The 22,500-nt window shown below is 41.9% G+C and overlaps 1 protein-coding gene and 1 non-coding gene across 4 annotated transcripts in view; one reads left to right on the forward strand and one right to left on the reverse strand.

Annotated features, from left to right (window-relative positions):
- Nucleotides 1-4,473: 4,473 nt before the first annotated feature.
- Nucleotides 4,474-22,500, forward strand: part of PXK (PX domain containing serine/threonine kinase like) — a 73,400-nt gene continuing 55,373 nt past the window's right edge. For all 3 annotated transcript variants that reach the window (XM_063114980.1, XM_063114981.1, XM_063114982.1), the window contains exon 1: nucleotides 4,474-4,668. In XM_063114980.1, coding sequence (XP_062971050.1) covers nucleotides 4,567-4,668 — 102 coding nt within the window. In that variant the 5' untranslated portion in view covers nucleotides 4,474-4,566. The remainder of the gene's footprint in view (nucleotides 4,669-22,500) is intronic.
- LOC134391491 (U6 spliceosomal RNA) lies at nucleotides 19,393-19,500 on the reverse strand. Its single transcript, XR_010025006.1, has one exon. It is a non-coding gene; the product is annotated as a U6 spliceosomal RNA (small nuclear RNA).

Raw genomic sequence — 22,500 nt, forward strand, 5'->3', positions numbered from 1 at the left:
GGCCATCTAAACATCTGGCAACCCAGAAGAGTATAAATCTTTTTTATTCTGCTAGCCCTGAGTAGTGTGTATGTGGCAAAATCTAAGATTCATGTATTCCTCATTAGCTTTATCCAGCCTGAGACTAGGGAAGCAAAGCTGATTTGGTTTAGATCAGCTCTATCCTGGGCAGGTTCCCCACATTCAGCCTGAGCCACTTCAAAAGCCAAATGGATATTGAGGCTGCCTTGGGGTTTGGGGCCTGGCCCCCAGTGGATCTTGGGATCCATTTAAATCCACGATCCTCAGGGGATCACTGACAAGGCACTGATTTGGGCAGATGAAAGTAAAATTATGAGGCTCACCATAGTAGTTATTCTAAGGGTCTTGTTTCTGGGAAGAATTTCCAGAGAAAGGGAAAGCTAGATTGAGAGTTTTTCTCTGGCTTCATTCAATCAACTTCCTGATCTCTCACTTTCAGTTTCCTTTCCCTAGTAAGGAAGGTTAGACAAGGATGTTATTTTATGACCTTTGCAACTTTGATCTTTGGTTTGGATTTCCTTTCAGTTCTCTTCTCTTCCTTTCCCAAGAGAAAGTATTTGAATTTCTTGCAGTTGGGCAACTTCTCTCTCCCTGCATGTTTCTACTGATTTCCTTTATAATGTAAGAGCTAATACTTACTGTGCATTATCTCTGTATCAGCCTCTCTTCCAGGTCATTACCTACATTAATGCATTCAGTCCTTCCAATAATCCTGTGGGGTAGAGGCTATCACTTTCTCTATTCTATGCATGAGGAAGCTGAAACAAGAGAGAGGTCAAGCTGCCAGTAAGCCGTGGAGCTGGGTGTGAACCCAAGAAGTGGCTTCAAAGATTGGGTCCTTAACCATGACCAACACTTTAGCTTCTTCCTCAGGTTTGTGATGGCAGCTTTTTGCCTAGTTCTTGCATCTAATGTTCTGACTTTATTTCCTCTCATAGCAAATATCCCCAAACCTATCTGCCTACCTCTCTCCACCCCCAAACCTGTCTCCCTCCTCTCCCCATCCCCACACTACTTTTATCTGCTTATTATTTGTGTTTCCTTGAAGCAGCAGAACCCGAGCCAGAAATGTGTGTTAGTGGTCACTGTAGTCTTGGAGTGGCTTTCCAAAGCTGTCGAACCTCAGAGATATCTTTTTGCTTGAGAACGTTCTTAGCTATCAGGAGAAGGTATAGCAGAGCTTGGGAACAGAAGAGGGTGTAAAAGGGCTCCTTTTCCCAACTTTTCTTATGTTAAGCATCTCCTGCCCAGCGTATCATACATCCTACTCTCCAGTCCTCTAGTTTACATGGCTTTGCTATGTATGCCCTAGAGCTCCCATAAACCTCTGGGCTAGCCTGTCATTGCACATCCATATTGTTTTCTAGTTGTTTATGTGGCTAAGCAGCTTGATAGCAGGTGACATCTGTATGGTTCATCTTTAACTCTCCTGTGCCTGACAGTATCTGGCATCTAGTACATGTTCAGTAAGGGGTATGCTAAAAGAACAAGTGAAATATTCTTTCTCCATATCCTGCTGTTGAAATCTCACCCATCCTTAAAGACCTCCTTCAAACCCCAGCTCTTCCATGAATTGTCCCATAGTCCACTCCAGCTGTCATTACTTTTCTTCCTTATCCTCCCACGGTGCCTAGTCCCTCCATTCCAGTACTCAATTCAGGCTGCCTTGGAGTCATTGTCTCTGTGACAATCTTCCTTATCCTCCTAAAAAATTATTGTAGGAAAAGCACTGCTTATTTTCTGTTTTGTCCTCCACAGAACCTGCAGTGTCAAAAGTCCTTGAGTGACACTGACTGAAAAAAAGCACTATTGCCATCATTTGACAAATACACACACACACACACACACAGAGTGTCATTCTCTGATCACATCATCTTTTTTTTTTTTTTTTTGGCAGCGGGCTGGTGTGGGGATCCAAACCCTTGACCTCACATAAACTTAAATGAGAATAAAAATCTAATTTGGAAACAGTATGCAAAATGCCTTCCTCAGAGCATGTGAGATTGCTCATAAGGTATGAACTGTGGAAGAATTGGTTTTTCTTACTAAATCATTGGATTATGTGTTTGCACAGACTGTGCTGAAAATGAAGTTAAGCCCCGGCTGGCTAGATTCAAAGAAGCCTTCCTCCTACTCGCAGAAATTTATCTTATGGAACCAGTGGCTCATCAGACCACTGGACCCCGATTACATAATATCATTTTTCCCCCTATTCATACAAGCAAAATATTTTCATTAGAGACACTTTGAAAAATACAGAAAAGCATAAAAAAGAAATCATCATGATTCTGCTTCCTAGAGGTCCACAGTTAATATTTTGGTATGTTTCCTTCTGGTGTTTTTCCTACAAATATATGGGGATTATACAGATGCATATATTGTTTCTTCACTTTCTGATATATCAAGAGCATTTCTCAACATCATTAAATATTCTTTGATAATCTGATTTTCAACATTGCAAAAAATTCATGACTGTGCCATGATTTGTCTAATCCTTTATTATTAGGTATCTGTCCTTGCATGCTTTGTCTTTGCACTGATCACTATTTTCTTAGATATCCTCCAAGAGGCAGAATTACTGAGTCACAGGGTGAGAACATTTTCAAAGCCCTTAATAAGTACTGTCAAATCCCATTTCCCAGCACCAGGCCTGTTACATACTGTGATCAGTAAATAATTGGCCTCCAGAAAGTTTGGGCCGATTTATACTTCTACCAGCAGTATGCGAGAAGAGCCTTGTCTTAATCAGTCCATATCATGATGGGAGTAATGACTAAAGCAGGATTTTGGTTTCTGTGATTCTGGCAATGAAATAATCCATTTGCCTTAAAACAAAGAAATGGAAGTAAAAAGTGGAATCCTCTCTAAGTGACATATGGTTTTGCTTTAATAGACTGCTGCTTTTAAAAAATGGAATGTGGGAAGAGTTGTGATTATTTTAGGGCTGAATTATGAAGTTCCATGATTCCTTCTGCACATCTCCCTCTATTGGGTATTAACTCCTGAAGCCAGTTTGTCATGGCCACTTGGCCACTTAGGATTGCCCAACAATCCCATTAAGCTTGAGATCTGGAGAGGATACACTTTAGATATGATCTAGGCCTTTGCTGTGATGTCAAATACTGATGGTGGTGGGATTACCAAGAAACTTTGTTACCTTATCTGAAATGTAGAAATTTAGTGGAAACACATTTAGGAGTTAGAAACCCTCCATTCTGTACTCTGTTCTGTGAACTGTAGGGGAAGAAAAAAACTAATATTGTTTGAGCTTTAATTCTATGCCAAGCCCCTTCTCATTCTACTGCATTCCTCATATTAACCTTTCCATACAGATATTATCTCCCTTTTGCAGATGCGGGAGATGGAGCTCAGAGAGGTTGGATAACGTATTCAAGATCACACAGCTGGTTACAGAGTCCTGGAGATCCTGGTCATCTGATTCCAAGTTTAACTCTCTCTACGGTCTTGGAATGCTGCCCTGGGAGAGGGAATTCCTATGTGTGTGTGCAGGGGCCAGGGAGATTATGTGGTGTTAGGACTGTAGTCTTGGGTTCAATCAGATTGTGGAGCAGATTTGGTGCTAAGTTTATTCTCTGGCTCTAGGTGTGAGGTTCTTGGAGGCAATACAGTGGGACTGAAGACTCTAAGTCAGGATTTAGTTGAAAGTTCTGGGGCTTGAAGGCCTGTGGGCTGAGGTGAGATGGGGGGCCAAAATAGAGGCTGGAAGTCTCTGGACCAGTTTTTAGAGTCCCCACTTCTCAGAGTTTGGGTCTGAGGGTTCTGGGGTCCAAGGCCTCCAACTGTGAGGTCCAGTTCTGAGGGTCCCGGTCCTGGGTTCATGTTTGAGAAACTAGGTTCAGAAACTAGGTTCAGGTCTCTGTAAAACCTGAATCTGAAGAGCTTGTATTAGAAAGTCTCTGGGTCTGCAGGGCTCAGACTGAGGGTGTCATCTGGAAGGTCCTTTTTCTGAGTCTTACGGTTCTTGTGCCTGGGAGGCCTGGATGGGAGAGGTCCAGTACTAAGGGTTTCAAGTCTGACCGTCCCAGTTTCTGAGGGCCTAATCTGAAAAGCCCAAATGTGAGAGGTTTGGCTTGGAAATCCCTGGGCCTGAGGATTCCTGGATCCCAGGGCTCAAAACGCCGTCTTCGGATCTGAGGATTCCTGGTGGTGATGGCTTAGAGTGGAGCGTTTCCGGGTCCGAGGCTCGGTGCTGAGGTGCCGGGTCTGTGGTGCGGCTGCGAGGAGCTGGGAGGCGTGGGCCCAGGGCGGCGGCGAGGCTGAAGGTCCGGACGGGCGGCCCGTGGTGACGACCGAGGCTGACACTCTTTGGTGGGTGGGTCGGCGCTAGGACCCCGCGGGAGGCGGCGGCGCGGAGGGAGCCGGTGTGAACGGCGACGCGGAACGGTCGGCGCTAGGACCCCGCGGGCCCGGCGGGTGGCGGCGGCGCGTGTTGACAGCGGTGGCGGTGGAGCCGGGCGGGCGGCGGGAGTCGGCGCCTCTGGTTTCTGCTCCGCGTCCGAGGCGGCGGCCGCCAGGCGTCCCGGGATGGCCTTCATGGAGAAGCCGCCGGCCGGCAAGGTGCTGCTCGACGACACGGTGCCGCTGACAGCAGCTATCGAGGCGAGCCAGAGCCTGCAGTCCCACACGGTGCGCAGCCCGCTGGTCGGGCGGGTGGCGCGGGGCGGCCCCGGGCCGCGAGAGGGCTGCGGTGCCGGGCGCTGGCCGGGCAGGGGGTCGTGGGCCTGGCCGGGAGGGCTCTGGCCTGGCGGTAGGTCTGGGTCAGGGTCCCCGGGGCCCAGGTGAATGCTGAGGCCCGGAGGGGCCGAGGGTGGGGCCCGCAGCCCCCAGGGCCGAGGGGTAGGAGGGGCTCGGCGGTGCCCTGGAAAAGGAACCCGATTTGTGAGAGGTGTTGGATTCCGGGCTCACCTTGGGCCGGAGAGTAGTTAAGGGACCTCTCAGGACCCTCTCTTCCACTTCTCCTTGTCTCCAGCCTTCTCTTTAGGGCCATAGATTCCTCCTTACGGCTGGGGACCTGAATGGTGGGGATGAGGGTGTGCCGGGCCAAATGGAAGTATGACTTTAGAGCCTACTTGTTGGGACAGCATAGCGAAAGTGACTGGGGTCTGCAGCCCCATTTCCAGGTCAGCCTCTTGGCCTTTGCCCGGGGAAAGGGTAGGGGAGGCAGGCAGGGGTCCTACTGAGGCAAGTGTATCTATGTGCTCCTTCCCTCCTCTAACCTGCTCTTTAGTGGGCAATGGTAGCATTCATTTGAGTTTAAAATACACTGGAGTAGCATAAAGGAGTAATAGGTCCTCATAGTAAACACAGGCAGAGTTCATTTCTGTTACATATACTGTCTTTTATGGGGCTTTAAAACCACAGTTGTTTTCATTTGCCTATACATTTTTTTTGAAAGGCACGTTATGCATTATAATTTACAAGCAGTAAATCCAGGAACCAACAAAAGGCCTGGAGCTGCCGGCCAGTGAGACTTCGGGAAATAATGAATGGGAAGAGAGTTTCCTTAAATTTGTAGTGTTTTGTCAGGCCACCGAATCAGATTCAGACTCAGAGACTTGTTTGTTTACCACTGCAGTGTGTTTAGGGTTCATCTCTGGAGGCTAAAGCTCCACAATAGCTTTCTGTTTCTTTTTTTGTTCAAGCTCTTCTGGTGACTTCAAAGAGACCTTTCATTCTGTTGTATTAAAGTGGGACTTTTTTGAACCTCAGTTTCCTCTCCCAACAGCCATGCTTTGTAGGGCTTGTGTTGTTCAAGCATTCATTTCCAGTTAAGAAAATGATTATCTTTTTAAAAAGTGCAATTTATTTCATTGTGCATATCTCTGATTCTATTCTATAGACATGTGAGAAGGCACATATAGGACAGAACTTGCTGTAATTCATGCCTAAGGGAGTATGGGTTAAGGGTTGAATTTTAGGGTAGGGAGTCAAGAATACTTCTGCTATTAAATTAGATTTTTGACTTGACTATTCACAAGTAAATCTTACAACCTTTCAGGGAATAGAGTTCAATCTTTTAGTGTTTATTTTTTACTGAAAGTAATGAGGTGGATGCTTAAAATTCTCACAGACCACTTCCTCCAGGAAGCATTCCATGATTTCCACTGCTCCTGTGCTCACCACCACCTTAATCTTGATCAGTTTATTTTGTAATTACTTCTTTACTTTTCCTCTCTACCAGGCTGTGAGAGGACGGACACTTCTTGTTTACTTTTGGGTCCTAGTTCCTGGTATCTGATAGGCTTTCGTAAATGTTTATTGAATGAATAAATAAATTGCAACCTTACTGTGCCTTTTTTTCTGTTCGTGTAAAATAGTAATTGTGAAAATTGGAGCAGTAACTTGGAGGTCAGTGCTTCAGGTAGGTAGTAAAAGATGTAATAGGATTCCATTTTTATTGCAGGGTTTTCTTTAAGAAATAAAATAATTTTAGGGTAGGAAATGGCAGTTCATATAATGATGACTGAATGCAAAAGACAGTGACTCACAAGAGACCCATAGAGGCAGATGTGGTAGAGTAAAAAATGTAGCATTGTGTTGTGTAATTTTTTGACTATTCTGTGTTCTTGTCATTTTAGCTGTAAAGTTAGAGACTGAGAAAATGCATTAGCTCTGAACTTTACTGAGAAAATCATATGCTGATGCAAACTTCTTGGACTATTAGTGTCTTATGAGTAAGTCCCTTTAAAACAGGAACTTTTAGAAATTATTGTGGAGAGAAGTAGTTAAGAGTGGTATGTAGAAGAAAAAGATGTTGTTTTCTATTGGGAAGATTGAAGATGGCTTTCCAGCTTGTTAGCTGAAAGGAAATGGTATTCCAGAAATCAGAGGTCTACCGTCCCTTTGAAATGCTGAATCTCTAGGAAATTGTTTCTTGGCTGTAGACAGAAACATATGGAGGGAGTATATACCTGTATGTATGTGTATGTATGTACATATGGATTGGAAGACCTTAATGCAGTTCTGGGCTGACACTTGTCATATGACATTGGTTGGGCAAGTCACTTAAGCCTTTTTGATGTTTAGTTTCATCATCTGTAAATGGGGGTAATAAATGCCTGCCCTGACTGCCTCCTAAGGTTGTTACGAAGATCAAATGGAATAATCTTTATGAAGTATTTGTAAAGTCATTCCTTCTTCCATCTCTTTACTCCCCGACAACATATGTGTAAAGGGTTAAACACATTAAAGTATATTTATTGCAAAGTAAGCTCATAGTTCCTTTCATTTGTCAAGGTTGTTTAGCCATGGGAAACAAAATTTATAGCAGAGAATGATTTAGGATTTATGAATTTAGGAGGGAAAAATTCTGTGGATTGGAAAATACAGGCGCCAGAAGGATGAAGGGAACACAAGGTCACCACCATAAAGGCACATTTGGATGAGCAACTGGCAGAAAAGGCACATGTTGGTAGGTGATTCAGTGCCTGGCTATGGTTTGAATGATTTTATTTTCATTTTAATGGAGCACAATGAATTTAGCTTCAGGAAATAGACCAGGCCTCTGCTGCAAAGAAATGAAGCTTTCATAAAATCAGAAAGGCTAGTATTTAGGGAGAGGATGCTTTCAGGTTGGGATTGGAGGAAGGGGGAAGATTTTCCAAACAAAAGGAATTCTGCTAAAGAGCCACACAGATTAGTCAGAAAATTTGGGAGGACTAAGAGCTGACAAGGGAAATAAAAGTTCTTGACTACTTGAAAGGGAAAACTTTTAAAGTCAGTAGACTAAAAACTTGCTTACCTAGCTGACATAGAAACCCGAGGAAACTGGCAGTTTTGGAGAGTGTTATCAAATGTGCATATCTGATTTTTACTGGTTGTTAGGCTGTAGTGTGATAGCTTCTCATCTCAGCTTTTTCCTTTGAAAATATTCTTCTGTTGGGTTCTTCTGGATCAAGGCCCATTTATCCTGCATTTGGTGCCTTTTTTTCTTGAGAAACAACATAATTTTAGTGATATTTGAGACATAACATTTAAAAAAAAATCTGTGGATAAGATAATATTACATGTTAAAATCTTTACTGAAAATAGATCTCTCCTTGAACTTTTGATTTTTAGAAACTGCATTACTGCGTGGTTTATTTATTCAACAACACTCATTTATTCAACAAAAATATATTGAGTGTTTACTATGTGCCAAGCATGTGCTGGAGATAGGGTGGTAAACTAGACAGCTCCTGCTGTCATGGAGCTTTTGTTCTGTTGGATTCTGAGGCCTTTGGTTTTCCAAGGTGTATGCAAGTCAAGCAGCATCTTTACGTGTCCTAACACAGATGATTTTAGTGGCTTGGTTTATTCAGCGACCCTTTTCATAGTCTTTTAAACTATTCATATATCACCAGAATACTTATTTGAGTGTGATGTCAAATTAGGAGACATCATTGCCTTCAAGTTCTGCGATTTTAAGGTAATCCAGTATTCAATATCAGAATCTATCTACCTGGGTTTCCTTTTGGGATGCTATTTGGAAGTTTCTTTAGAATTGCAAGTTATACTGAATACTTAAAAAATTCTTTGAAGATGGTTGCATAAACAAATGCAGGCTGTATGTTAGTTAACTTGCAGCACTTCCACAAATAATAGTATAATTACAGTAGTTATTTTCTGGGAATCTTATCAGTCACTTTCTATGTGGATATGTGTTTCCTCCCCCTTGTCCTGGAAACATGAGATGGATGCAGGCACAAAACCCTGAGTTGGAAGCTTTTAGAGACTGGTAACTTGTTCATTTAGAGCTTGTAAGTAGACTCTTATTAAAAGAGTCAAATTTTTTGCGGCCTAATCTAGGGGCTGCTAATAATCCTCGTGTAGCATCTCTTTTGAGGATTATCCCATCAGAAAGGTTTCTTGTAATAGGAGTACAAATAAGAACCTGACTGTATATACTAGGAGGAAATGTAGGATTCTGGGGCTGAAGTTCATTTTATATGAAAAGAATGAAAAGATAGTTATGTGCTTTGCTTCCCTTGGGAATAGCAGGAAGAGCCATTGCTCTGTACATAGCTTCCATATGGCTTGCGATCTTGAGATTGTTCAAAATATAGATTATTGATTGACGGTTTAAATGGGTTTGTTTGGAACAAGTAAAACAGACCCTCTGTTCTCCATTGCAGGGCACATAGTGGTTCCTTTTCAAGCTGCTAGAGGTTTTTGGGTGGCTTCATATATGAAATGTCCCTTTATGTCCCAACTTTTGGCATTCTGAAAAAGGGAGAGCAGGACCCAAACGTTGTTTTAGAACTCATAAGTGCTTAAGTGTTTGGAGGTGTGGGAGTGGGGGTAATAGGCTTTTTCTATTGTTTTTTTTTTCCCTTAAATTGGAAGTCATTCTTATTGGTGATTTCCTTTGTGAGCATCAAGCACATAGTGAAGGAAATTAAGGTGTGACTCCTTTTCAGAGTAGATGACAGTGGCCCTTCATTTGTGGTTTGAAACTTGACTCAAGACTAAGGGACAAGTGCTTTATTTTGGTAAATACTTGGATCTCAGGAAGGGAAGGGTTTATGCACACTGACTGTTTAGTCTCCAGCTGACCTTGCTGACAACCAGTTTTGGAGTAAGAGGCCATTTCTAGCTGAAGATTAAGATATCAAGTGTTTCCTGCTGCTTTCTAAAAGAGTACAGTTGAAAGCAAAAGGGAATTCCGGTCTCTTTGTTGTCTTCAAGTAATCAAGTAGTTATTTTTTGGTGACTTAACAGGGCACTCTCCTATTTATTAATATATGTTAGTTTGGGGAATCGATTTCAGAATAACAGGAATCTTCCTGGAAAGGATTTTTGTTTTTGTTTTTGGTAACAGCTTGATGTAATTCACATACCATCCAACTCACCCACTTAAAGTATATCATTCAATGGCTTTTAGTGTATTCACAGAGTTCTGTATCAATTTTAGAACATTTTCATTACCCCCCAAAGAAGCCCAGCACCCTAGAAAGCTTACCCTATGAAGTTTTATAACATTTTAGCCCTTACCCTAGAAAGTTTTATAACATTGCAGGATGGCAAACTCAGAATACGTTCTAAGCACAAGTTCTTTAGCTCTTTGTGTCTAACTCCTTTAAGGATCTCATCAGAGGGAGTGCTTCTCTCTCTGTAAATGCTCATACACATGTCTATATAACCTTAGGCCATGGGTCTTTGGATCTTTGGGTAAGAATCACTGTTGTAAAAATATTGAAAACTGTAAACTTGGAGACTTACTTATTTTAGTTGGTGAAATATGTGCATCAAAAAAATGCACTACAATATCACATATACCCTACTTAAAGAAAACCCTGTTTTTAGAACAATAGACGAATTATGTCCCTTTAGTGTGAAAATGAATTGCTTTAGGTTGTGATGTGCTCAGTGCATTTAGGTGTATGTGCACAGATGACTTATCAGACAGTGGCACAGGGGAAGGGCAAGGGGCTTTGTGCTGGAAAGCAGGATGCTTGAGCCCTAGCCATGGTTCTTCCTGCTTGACACAGCACCTCTGTTTATATTTAAACAAGGCTGCTCACATTTCTTTAACATGGCTCATCAGAAACAGGTCATTTCTCCTCATTGATTCAGTTGAGGCTTTTTTTCTGGTGATGGGGGAGGGAATGAATGGAGTGTTGGTATGGGAGAATCCTGGATCTAAAAATTCCTAAGAACCACCTGTAGAGGTGAAAGAGAAAGCAGTGTTGTTCATTTGGGGCCTTCCTTTTGAGCCTGCCCTTTCCCCAGGTGACAAGTGATTCCTGGGTAGGGACTTATTGCACTTTAGCCCCACACAGCATACTTCCCTTTTTGCAGAAACAAAGAGAAGTGAGTCTGGAAGTGGGCCTGTTCATACCAGACCTCTAGTGTCAGGCCAACGATGGCTGGCACATTGCCATGCACAAGGCATGTCTGCATGTGACCATGTAGATCTCCACATTTGCTAGCAGCCTTGCACTTGTTCATTCCACAGACATTGCTCAAACTCCGGCTGTTTGGTAGTCACGGTGGTTAGCTCTAGGGATGCAATGGTGAGCAGTCCCTGCTGTAGGGGCTATGAGGCTGTTGTGAGTGGAGAGATGGATCTGTGCATGGAGGATACACCTCTGCCCCTTCCCACTCCTTACATGGTGAGGGGCATGGCTGCTTGGTCTGCCTTTGTCGATGTGTTTCTCTTTGGGGGTTTTTGTTTGTTTTAACTCTAAATCCAGCCTTTATTATCCATGTGTTGCTATTTTGATTCAATTTCAAACTAGCACAGACTCTGGTACATAGATAGTAAGCATTCAATAAATACTATATTTGCCGAATAAGCAGATTTGTTGAATGAATGCAGTTATTCAAGGTGGAGCTCAGGAAACCCTTCCTGTGCCACCTACCATCATACCTGCCAAGCTGGATACAGGGTACGACCCTCCTCTTACCTGCCAAACTGGATATAATTTTCCTTCCTCTGAAATTCCCATATAATATGTCTGTCCCAAAGGTACAAGTGTTTTACACATCTGTTATTTCTTACTACCCTCTTTTCTATTTATAACCCCCATCCCACACAGGTGAAACTGTATATAACTTAAGGAGAGGGACAATGCCTTAATGACCTTGGACAAATTGCTTAATCTCTCCAGCCTCAGTTTCTTCATCTGTAAAGTGGGGATAGTAAGAGTATGTTAGTGCTGCTATGAGGATTAACTGAGTTCATATACATGGAGCACTCAGAACAGAGCCTAGCACATGAGTGTCGGCTCTTTTTGTTGTTTTTATTAACTTTGTATATACCAGAGCACCAGCACACTGCCTAGTGCTTTTTTGGCACTCAAGTATGTTAAATGGAAAAAGGAAAATAATTTATTTAGAAGTCTGTCTTACCATTAACCATGACTACTTTGCTAATAAATGGCAAAAAAGATCAGTGACATCTCAAAGAGCAACTCCCCTGCCCCAATTTTTTCCTTTTTACCTTGGAGGAACGTGTTTTGACAGCCATTATCAGGGAGATGCTGCACAAGATCTCCTTATTGGGCCTGCCTGGCAGCAGGGGAGGCTGTTGGTGTTCAAAGCTTGGTGTAGAAGAGGCAAATGGGCTGGCTCATGAGCTCCCGGAGGCCAGGCCTGAGGGAGGCAGCCCTTAGTAAATGCCCATTTCAGTTCTTCCCCTCCCAGCTCTTGTTCATCGCTGGAAGGGTTCCAACATCGTTGCCCACACGTCTGACCTCTGGAACATTAACAAGCACTTATGAAGAGTCTTCTGGGTGCCAGGTACTGTGCTATGTATTAAGATAAAAAGACAAATGAATCAGGGTGGAGGTAGCAGACACATAAATCAAAGGTAAAGTAAGGTATTGAAAGGACCAGTCTACCTGGAAGAGTGAGGGCACGTGGGTGTGGCAGGTCAGGTTCTCCCAGGGTCTTAGGGAACTAGCAAAGGTTAACAGAGGAGCCAACATTCAGAGAACATGTTCTAAATCAGCACTCCCCAGACATTTTTTAACTTGCCAGGTCCTTTTATAGTAATATTGAATAGTAAAAACTTCCTCTGGAAGTGAGTTCAAATATAAAAAATATTTTATTTAGATTAGTATATTATTTTAAGTTATTTTAATGTTTGGGATCTGAATTATACTGGTTTTTAAAATATTAGAGACAGTATGAATTTTTTTTAAGGATTTATTTTTTTCCCCAAATATTTTCTTTTTTTAAAAAATTGAAACATAGTTGATTGTACATATTTGTGGGGTACAGAGTTTAATATCAATACCTGTGTGTAATACGTGATGCTCAAATCAGGATAATTAGTATATTCAACATTACACAACATAATAGTATTTTGTAGCCCTTTATCAATTCCTCCCCTACCCTGCCTCCTTCTTACCTTTTCCCACCTCTGGTAACCTCAGTTCTGTTCTCTCCTTTTCAAAGTTCAATGTATTATTGTGATTGTTGTATCTTTCTTTTTAAATATTTGTTTATTTTTTAGCTCCCAGTTATGAGTGAGTACACGCGGTATTTTTTCTTTCTGCACATGGCTTATTTCACTCAACATGATTTTCTCTAAGTTCATCCATGTTGCTGTGAATGGCAGGATTCCATTCTTTTTTATGGCAAGGTAGTATTCCATTGGGTAAATATACCACATTTTCCTAATCCAGTTGTCTGATGATGGACATTTAGGTTGGTTCCAACTCTTGGCTATTGTAAATAGAGCTGCGATAAACATGGGAGTACAGACATCCCTTTGACGTGATGGTTTCGTTCCTTTGGGTATATACCCAGAAGTGGAATTGCTAGATTGTATGGCAGTTCTATCTGTAGTTGTTTGACGAAGCTCCATACAATTTTCCATGATGGCTGCACCAATTTACAGTCCCACCAGCAGTGTAGGAGGTTCCCCTTTCTCTGCATCCTCGCCAAGAGCAGTGAGAATTTTGATAAGATGAATACAACTTAAGGTACTGAGAAGAGCATTTTCAGACATTTGGCAGAATTATTTTTATGATGATTTTCACTTCTTGTATTATTCAGTAACTTCTCACTAACGTACATTTTGCCATAGGTATTCCCTAAGCCTGCATTTAGCCAGTGGTCCATTATGGATGTAAATGAAACAATATTTGACTAAGAGCAAAATCAATTAAGACACTGTTTAATGGTCAAAACTGTGGTAAACCAACTGAGTTATGTACATGCTCATTATCTCCACAACACCTCCCATACTTCCTGCATACACATATGGAGGTTCCCAGTCTATTCTGAGGTAAAGGGAGAAAATATTTGTTATCTTATTGACTGAGTTTTTAAAAAGTAGAAATAGAAACCAAAGCCTTATAGTCTTTAACACAAATCCTGAAACACCTTCAGAGCCCCTAGTTGTTTATCCTATTCTGTTACTAACCTACCATAAGGATCTCAGTTTAAAAAACTACATGGTCTTTGAGGTAAAGGTTGAATTTGCAGACTTCAGGAATTTATGAGTTCATTCAGCACATACTGCTGTGAGTATGCCTCGTGCTCCTGGCATGTTCTAGACATTTGGGGTATCGGTCTAAGCAAGACAGACTTGACTCCTGCCTTCGCTTGTTTGTTTATTTCAAAAGGGTTTATTTTGGAAGATTCTGTTGTGGGGTAAAAATGGCAAAGGGAGATTAGGGCCAATTGTGGGACCTCTTGGATGAGGGAACTTGAGCAGAAATGTGGCACGTGAAAGCGGTGTTTTAGGAAGTTAATTTGCTGCTGGTGTGCAAGGTGCAACAAGAAGGGTGAAGGAAGGGGAGAGGAGAATTGATGGAGATAATGGAGCAGTGGAGTTAGAAAGGCCACATCTCAGGTCTCTAGCAAGAGGAGAGAAGGTAGGGAGAGAGGAAGGAATGCAACAGAGGAAAAAGTCTGCCAGGTAGAGGTCATGAGGGAAACAGAGGTACCAGAAAGGATTAGAGAAATAGTACAAGATAAATGCAGGGTAGCTGGTTTTCCCAGGAAGATGATGAGTCTAAGTTGGGTTTTAGATGTTTTGAGTAATACTGAAAAGGGGGTGGTATTTGTCATAGCAATGAACACTGTTTAAGCACTTACTATGTGCCAAGCTCTGTACTAAGTGCCTTATATTAATTATATAATTTTCCACCTCCCCCACCTCCTGCTGTTTTCTCTTTTTGGTCAGCTTTGTTGAAGTATAATTTATATACAATAAAATCAATCAATTTTAAGTATACAATTTGATAAATTTTGATGATGAATATATATACCCCTGTGACCACCGTATAACATTTTCATCACTCCTTGGTGCCCCTTTGCAGTCAGTACCTTCCTTCTGGCTCCTGGAAACTGCTGAACTGCTTTCTGTTACTATTGGTTTATCTTTTCTAGAATGTCATCTATAAGTAGAATCTTACAGGATGTAGTTTTTTGTCTGGCTTCTTTCACTTGCATAAAGCTTTGAGATTCTTCCATGGTGTGGCATATTCCTTTTTATTGCTGAGTAATATTTCACTATATGGATGTACCACAATTTTAGCCATTGGCCAACTGATAGATATTTGGATTGTTTCCAGTATTGGGCTGTTATGAATAGAGCTGCCATGAACATTGGGTACAGTCTTTATGTAGACATTTATTTTCATTTTTCCTGAGTAAATACCTAGGAGTGGAATTGTTGGGTGATATGCTAAATGTATATTTAATTTTATAAGAGATTGCTAAACTTTTCTAGATTCTCATTTGATCCTCATAACAATTTTAAATTGTGTTTGTTATTATCCCCATTTTTCAGTTGAAGAAAGTGAGGTGCAGAAGTAATTTGGTCCAGGACATAGGTCTGAGAGTGACAGAATGAAGGTTTGTATGATGCCACTGAACTTTGAATGAAAGAGATAGAAGTTGGAAGCCATCTCAAGCTGATCTGTTATCAGGGCTTGCAGAGTCATGGACCTGTTTGATGGTTCCACTAAGCCTAGGCCCAGAAGAGGACAAGTTAGAGGTCACCCTCTGACCTACAGAACTAGACTATTTGGGTGACTCTTTTCTCAATTCTTCCATCCTGGCTATATAGGAATGGAGTTAATTCATTACATACAGGGAGGCCTTAGGGCAGTGCTGTCCAATGGAAATATAATGTGAACCACGTGTAGTACCCACACTAAAAAAGTAAAAAGTGGTGCTGGTAACACCAAGGTCATGGGTTCGGATCCGCAAACCAGCTAGCAGCCAAAAAAAAAAAAAAAGTAAAAAGAAGTAGGTGAAATTAATTTAAATAATATATTCTACTTAATATATCCAAAATATTATCATTTCAACAAGTAATCAATATGAAAATTACTTACTAACATATTTTACATTGCTTTTGTCATACAAAGGTTTTGAAATCTGGTGTGCATTTTACAATTAAAAAACATTTCAATTTGGACTAGCCACATTTCAGGTGCTCAATAGCCACATATTGCTTTTGGCTACTCTACTGGACAGCACAGACACAGACATTAAAAATAATATCCAAATGTATTGTTATGGATGGAGATCCATGTTATATTAAGTGGAAAAAAAGTAAGTCATAATATGCTATGTTTAGTATGCTTTCATTTTCATAAATGTCCATTTATACCCGCAAATAGTCTATAACTGCACTGCCAAGTACTGTAACCACTAGAATAATTTAATGAAATTAAATAAAATTTAAAATGTAGTCTGTTGGTCACACTAGCCACATTTCAAGATCTCAGTAGTCCAATGTGCATGGGGGCTACCTAATTGGATGACAGGTCTTAGATCACTGCTCTCTTCAAACTGCTGAACCAGTTGAGAAAGGCTGAGCTAGAGGGTAGGACCAGCTATCTAGCCCTGTGACCATCAGGGTTTTGTGATCTTTAAGCCTCTGTGGTTTTTAACAGTACAGCACAGGAAGGAAGCCCAGTGAGGTGCAACAGTTATTAGTCCCTTGGCAAGTTTAGTAGGAGCTTAGTGTGGAAGCAAAATAGCCTCATGAGGACCCTGTTCCATTTTTGTACAAAATGAAATTAACTGCCATTCAAATTGCTGAGTATCCCATAAACTGATGTCTACTTTAGGCATATTCATATAAGAATGTTCCTTTCTGCTTCAGATTCTGCCTAATGTTCATGGTGGGGCCTGTTTAACATTGTGGAGAGAAGATAGTTTTCTCATTAGTGCACAACTTCTATGTGGTGACCAGATTACATTCAGCTCCAGCAGTTTTTGTCCATGTAGTAGGAAGTGGGTTGCAAAGTGCAGGGGTGTTAAAGTTAGGCGACTGTGGCCAGGTGGTGATCTGAGAGTACTAGCTCTGTGTTAATTCATATTACTCAGGCCTGGGTTCTTGTCCTTACTCTGCCCCTCATTGGCTCAGCTTTCTCCTGACTTGATAGACTGGTTATTCCTGCCCAGCTGACCTCTTTTCATCGATATGAGACCGTAGGTAATATGAAAGCATTCTGCTTAAGGCCATAGAATGTAGGAACATCTATGCCCCTAGGTCAGACAGGCCTGGGATGGAGTTCATTCTCATCACTTACTAGCTGTGTGCCCTTGTTTAAGGCATCTACCCTCTCTGATCCTCAGAGCTCTTGTAATAAAGATGTAGTGACACCTCCTCCAAGCATTGTTGGGAGATAGAATAAGCTGAGGGATAGAAGGCAGAGAGTAAGTGCTCCATAAGCATAGCTGTTATTACCTTCTGCTTTGAGGAGATGTATGGCAGCATGCATGTTTGGGAGCATGCATGCATAGTGCAGCCACACACACGATTGGTTATGACATTGGAGCTAGTGATGTTTGCAGGTTAGGTAGAATGGATTTATGTGTAGTCAACTCTCTGTTATTCTTAGTGATGGCGATTATTAAAACGAGTAGAGACTCCTCTCCTCTAGCTTGGCCTCACGCGGTTGTTTCAAGCTTTCCCGCCACAGGTTTTACCAGCCTTGATATAAGTAGAACTGTTCATATACTTTCATCTTTTGTTTTCCCAGTCTCCTCAGCACAGTAAAAGTGCTGATGAGTAATAAAATGACCGAAAATTTCCCTTACCAAAATATAAAAAGTTGATTGACTGCAATTATCATTAATAATATGCCTGGCTCTTATCCAACCTCAGATAATCTCAATCCTTATTTTATCACTCAGGATTCTTTATTTTAATGTAGCATGTTTTCAATTACATGTGGAGAAAACCAAGAAACTTTTTAAAAAGTTATTTTTCCTGATTATAAAAGTAACATATGCTCACTAAGGATAACCTGAAAAATATAGGGAAAAATAGCTAAAAGTGGGCCTAGAACCTGGGACAACAGAGACTGGAGTAATAGTACTTCCTAGAAATCAGAGACTGACAAAATTGTTTCTCATGATCAAAGAGAATGGTTATTTTTTGTTTTTCCTTCAGTGCTCTTAATAGTGCTGCTACTGTCTCCTGTGCTTGCTGATTAAAGCCATGATATACTCACCTGCAGACACCTTGTGTTTGCTGTTTTTTTTTTTTAGCAGGGAAGAAAATTACAAAGCTGGCCATTTTGCTGGCTGTTCTAAATATGCTATCTCGTTTAATATTTACCACAGCCCTGTTGGAAAGGTATGATTTTGCAGATGAATAAATTGAGGCTCAGAGAAGTCAAGTCACAAAGTTAGTAAGTTGTAGTTGGGCTTTGAATCCAGGTCTGTGTGAATGGAAAACCTATGTCCTTCCCCCCCGCCCAGCTGGGGACTTGTGGCTGTGGTATGGAGGAGGAGTTGCACATAGTGGCTTATCATTACATAGTGACCAGCTCCTCCTTCAGGCTCCAGAAGGACTCTTGGGTGGTCTGTCTTTGAGGCAATGGAAAAGGGGGAAGGTAGGGAAGAAGTAGTCCAGAGGGGAGCATTTTAGTTTTCAGCAGGTACTCAGGTTGATCCAGCTAAGGGTGTGAGGGATGAGGAGTGGCCCCCTTAGATGCCAGAGCCCACATAAAAAAAATTATCATTTCCATCCAGATCAGAGTTTGCATGTTTGTCTTTTCCTGCCAGTTAAATATGTGGTGGGTGGTACTCTGAGATTACGTCCACCACATCCATTTCTACATTTTTAGGGCATTGTGAGGATATTGAACAAGTGAAGGTTATATTTCTTTTTTAATTACTACTTAATTGAGCCTCAGATTTTGAGGTTTTTTTTTTTTTTTTACTTTGCTTTGATGTAAGATGGAATTACTGTGTTCCCATTTTAGCAAATTATATAATTTGCTTTTGTGTCATTTAAGAATCGTTATACTATAGAATGCTTCAGGAACTGGCTATTTAAAGTACCATATCCATTCTGTAGTCATGTCTGAGGTCAGAAGGATTTTGGAGTGCTTCTTTGCAATATTTCTCCTAGCTGGAACATCAGCTGTCTTTGAAGTCCCTGTAGAGACCAGCTCTCCTGGCAGGGCAGGAGACCATCACACAGAGGAGAGTATAGACTTCAAAAGGCCCAGAAAGAGAGAAGCATGCATAATTGTGGTCGCTCATCTCACTGAAGGGATCGGGCATGTTTGTGATGTGTTCCTCGTCTCTTCTGTGAACATAGAGGAGACACTAGGGAATTTGTTTTGCATAAAGTTAAGGTACACAGTTCTGTGATTTGGTCAGTTAGATTTTTAAATAAAATTTGTTTCACTTGCTTGAAAAGGAGATACACTTGGCTTCACTCACCTGCCAAAATTTAGGTTAACGTGGTGATTCTTGAGATGTCTTTAAAAACCCATAATGTTTTCATTTGTTTTGGGTCAGTTTTTGCACATTATTGGGTTGGGCAGCAATTGAAATAAAACAAAGGTAGGTTCTAGCACTGAAAATTTGCAGATAAAACAACAATAAATAATATTTAGCAGAGCAAGGAGTAATCATTAATTCTAAGTGATTTTTTAAAAAAATATGTAATCCTTCATGAATTTGCATGTCATCCTTGTTCAGGGGCCATGTTAATCTTCTCTGTATCATTCCACTTTTTAGTATACGTGCTGCCAAAGCAAGCACCTAAGTGAAATATTAAGGACTGTGAGCAGCCAGGCAGGTGGCCAGTGAGCTGAGCAGAAGTCCTACAAGCTGATTCTGCCATTCTGAGGAATTTTCTCAGACACCTTGCTGTCCTTTGGGTGATGCTGACGGCTGCCTGTGAGCTGCAGCTGCTGCGCTGTGTGACACTATGATTTTGAACATTGATTCTTATAAAGAAATAATTCTAAGGCTGGGGAGATTCTGTAGAGATTTTCTTGAGCGTGCCATTTGACTTTATCTGGTTGTAGGTGAACAGGCTTCCTCCCTCCCAAAGGTGCAAGCAATCAGTCAATAAATATCTATTGATGAGTGTTTGCTGTGCTTCTGCTGTTGGCCTGACATTGTACTGGGTGCTACTTGGAATACAATGAAATATGTAATTCCAGCCGTTGGGGAACTTAATCCATTTGGAGACTCCCCTCTCTCCACACATAGACAGACATGGAACAAAATAGCAGTAGCATGATTAAAATGCTGAGCTTCCCAGGTTTTGAATCAGTAGAACAGCAAAGTGAGAGGAGTGAGTAAGGGATGTTCAGGATATAAAGAGCATGACTCAGTAGAGGAGGGTTTGAATAGAAAGAAAGATTTAGGACAGTTTGGTCAGGTGGTAGAAGAACATGGAAGCTTGTCTAAGGAGTTCGGGTTTATCCTGTGTCCAGCAGGAGCCATGTAAGGTTCCAGAGCAGAGAAATAGCATGGTGGTGGATGTCCATCAAGGTCACTTGTTTTCAGCATTCTTTTCAGGCCTTCTTTTTTTTTTTTCTTTTATTTTTTTTTTTCCCCGTGACCGGCGCTCAGCCAGGGAGTGCACCGCTCATCCTTATATAGGATCTGAACCCGCGGCGGCGGAAGCGTCGCCGCGCTGCTAGCGCAGCACGCTACCGAGTGCGCCACGGGCTCAGCCCTTCAGGCCTTCTTTTGAAAGGAAAACTCTGGGAGAGAAGCAGGTTTGGGAATGAACCCAGAGAAGTGGTGTGGCTGGTGGGCGCTGGGCAACTGTACCTCAGAGACTCATTCCCTAGCTGTAAAATGAGGGCAATGTTGTTCCTTGCTTACCTCGAACATTGGCAGAGCGTGTGAGGGGTGGCAATGGGAAGCTACCACTACAGTGTGCTGATCCCTAGACACTCAAGTTAGGTACATACTGTACCCAGGAAGACAGAAGAGCTGAGCCTTTATGGAGAGGCAGGAAGATATGGAGGTGAGGTGTAGAGGAAACTGTGACGTTGGGTGGATACTTGGTTCATTTGTTTCCTTCCTCATGCAAGGGTTTTTGTTTTTGTAGTGTGGAGCTGCTTCGATTTCTTTAAGAAGTTTTAGAACAGTGGTTTTTCGCCCTGGCTGCACATTAGTATCACCTGGCGAACATTTACGACCTACTAATGCTTATGCCCCAGCCCAGACAAATTAAATCAGAATCTCTGAGAGAGAGACTCAAGCATGGATATTTTTTCTTTTTAAGTTCTCTAGGTGATTCTAGAATGCAGAAGGCTTGAGACCCTCTGCTTTGTAGGCAGAGACGTGAGAACACTGACAGATATTTATAAAACATTTCTGAACAGCTGCCCATGTCTTTCTATCCTTTGAGTGTCAGGGTAAATCTCATAGCTGTGCCAAAAAAGAAAAGAGGATTCCGTGGGTTAGGCTGGTTTGAAGGTTTGCTTAAGTTTTGGCTTTAGCTTCTTTAGCATGTTTCTTTCAAAGTAGTCTGTGTTTATAGCCTCACTAAAGTAATTTGGAGCCAGACATTCAAAATAAGTTTTCTTCCTTAGTATTCCTAAAATCTAATGAAACTGGGGTACATTTGAGTACCAGCTACTAAGCAGTGCAATTCTAAATACCTTTTTGGAAACTCGGGAAATGCAAAATGCCAGTGGGGATGCCTGCTTGGAAAATGGCCCGTGCTGGAAGCATTAATCATCGGTTGTGGAAATGACAGCGCCCACCCCTGCACGCTTAGGTAGGAGTCAATAGGTGTACATCATTAGGGGTGAACCAGCTGAGTTCCATGGACTAGTGAGGACCCCCATTTTTCAGGGTTGAAGAAAGAGCCCAGCCTCAGGGCTCTGGGGGTTGCCAGCCATGTCTGGCAGGTTGGAGGGTCTTGGGAGTCAGGAGGATGTGGGTTCCAGTTCCCAATCTGCTACTTCCTAGCTTTGTGACCTCAGACAGCTCATTTAATCTTACCCCCTAGGGTGGCTGTGAAGATGGTCTGTGAAGTGTTGGGTCAGAGGTTTAGCAGATTCCCTAGCACATGGTGCTCATTTTACGTTAATTCTCTCCTCTCTTCCCTCACTCAGGTCAGAAATCACATGGTCCTAGAGCATTTCCAGTTTGAAAAACTTCAGCACTAGACCACTGTGACTTGCCACAATGCCACGTGCTGTGGCTTGACACGGCGGCCTCCCTGGCATGCCAGAATAAGGGGTGCATTGTCAAGAGGAGGAACAGGAAGGAGAGGGCCCTTTGGGGAAGTGACGGCAGATGGCAGGGTTTGGTGGCAAGCATAGATATTTCTGACTCAGGACTGCCCTGGAAGGCTCTTAGTTCTCCCTTCCTTGCCTGATGGGCCTTGGTGGTTTATTGTCTCTTATATGCTGTAGGCTCTGTTCCACATCAGAGAGTGCGGTAAAGAAGGGAATGATTCACTGGAGGATTCTGTGCTGCTGACTCCAGCTTGGGAGGTGGAAGCCTGCCTTCAAATGTCAGGTTTCTACTGGTCTCCAGTGCACTCTTCTCTTTGCTAAAATAAAAGCTACAGCCTGGTTGCAAGCAGTAGATAGCTGTTCTATTTTTTTAGTTTACAGCATTGGAAATTTGAGGTGAAAGTATTTCCTTTTGGTCAGGCTGGATGGTCGTATCAAGCAACTAAAAGAATTCAAATGTTTTTATGCTTAGAGACTACCTTACCTCATTGAAATGAAATAAAACTATTTCTGTGCAAAATTGCCTTACTTTTTTTCTTGCTCTCTGTAT

The sequence above is a fragment of the Cynocephalus volans genome, chromosome 11 (assembly GCF_027409185.1).
Source record: "Cynocephalus volans isolate mCynVol1 chromosome 11, mCynVol1.pri, whole genome shotgun sequence".
NCBI classification, from domain to species: domain Eukaryota; kingdom Metazoa; phylum Chordata; class Mammalia; order Dermoptera; family Cynocephalidae; genus Cynocephalus; species Cynocephalus volans.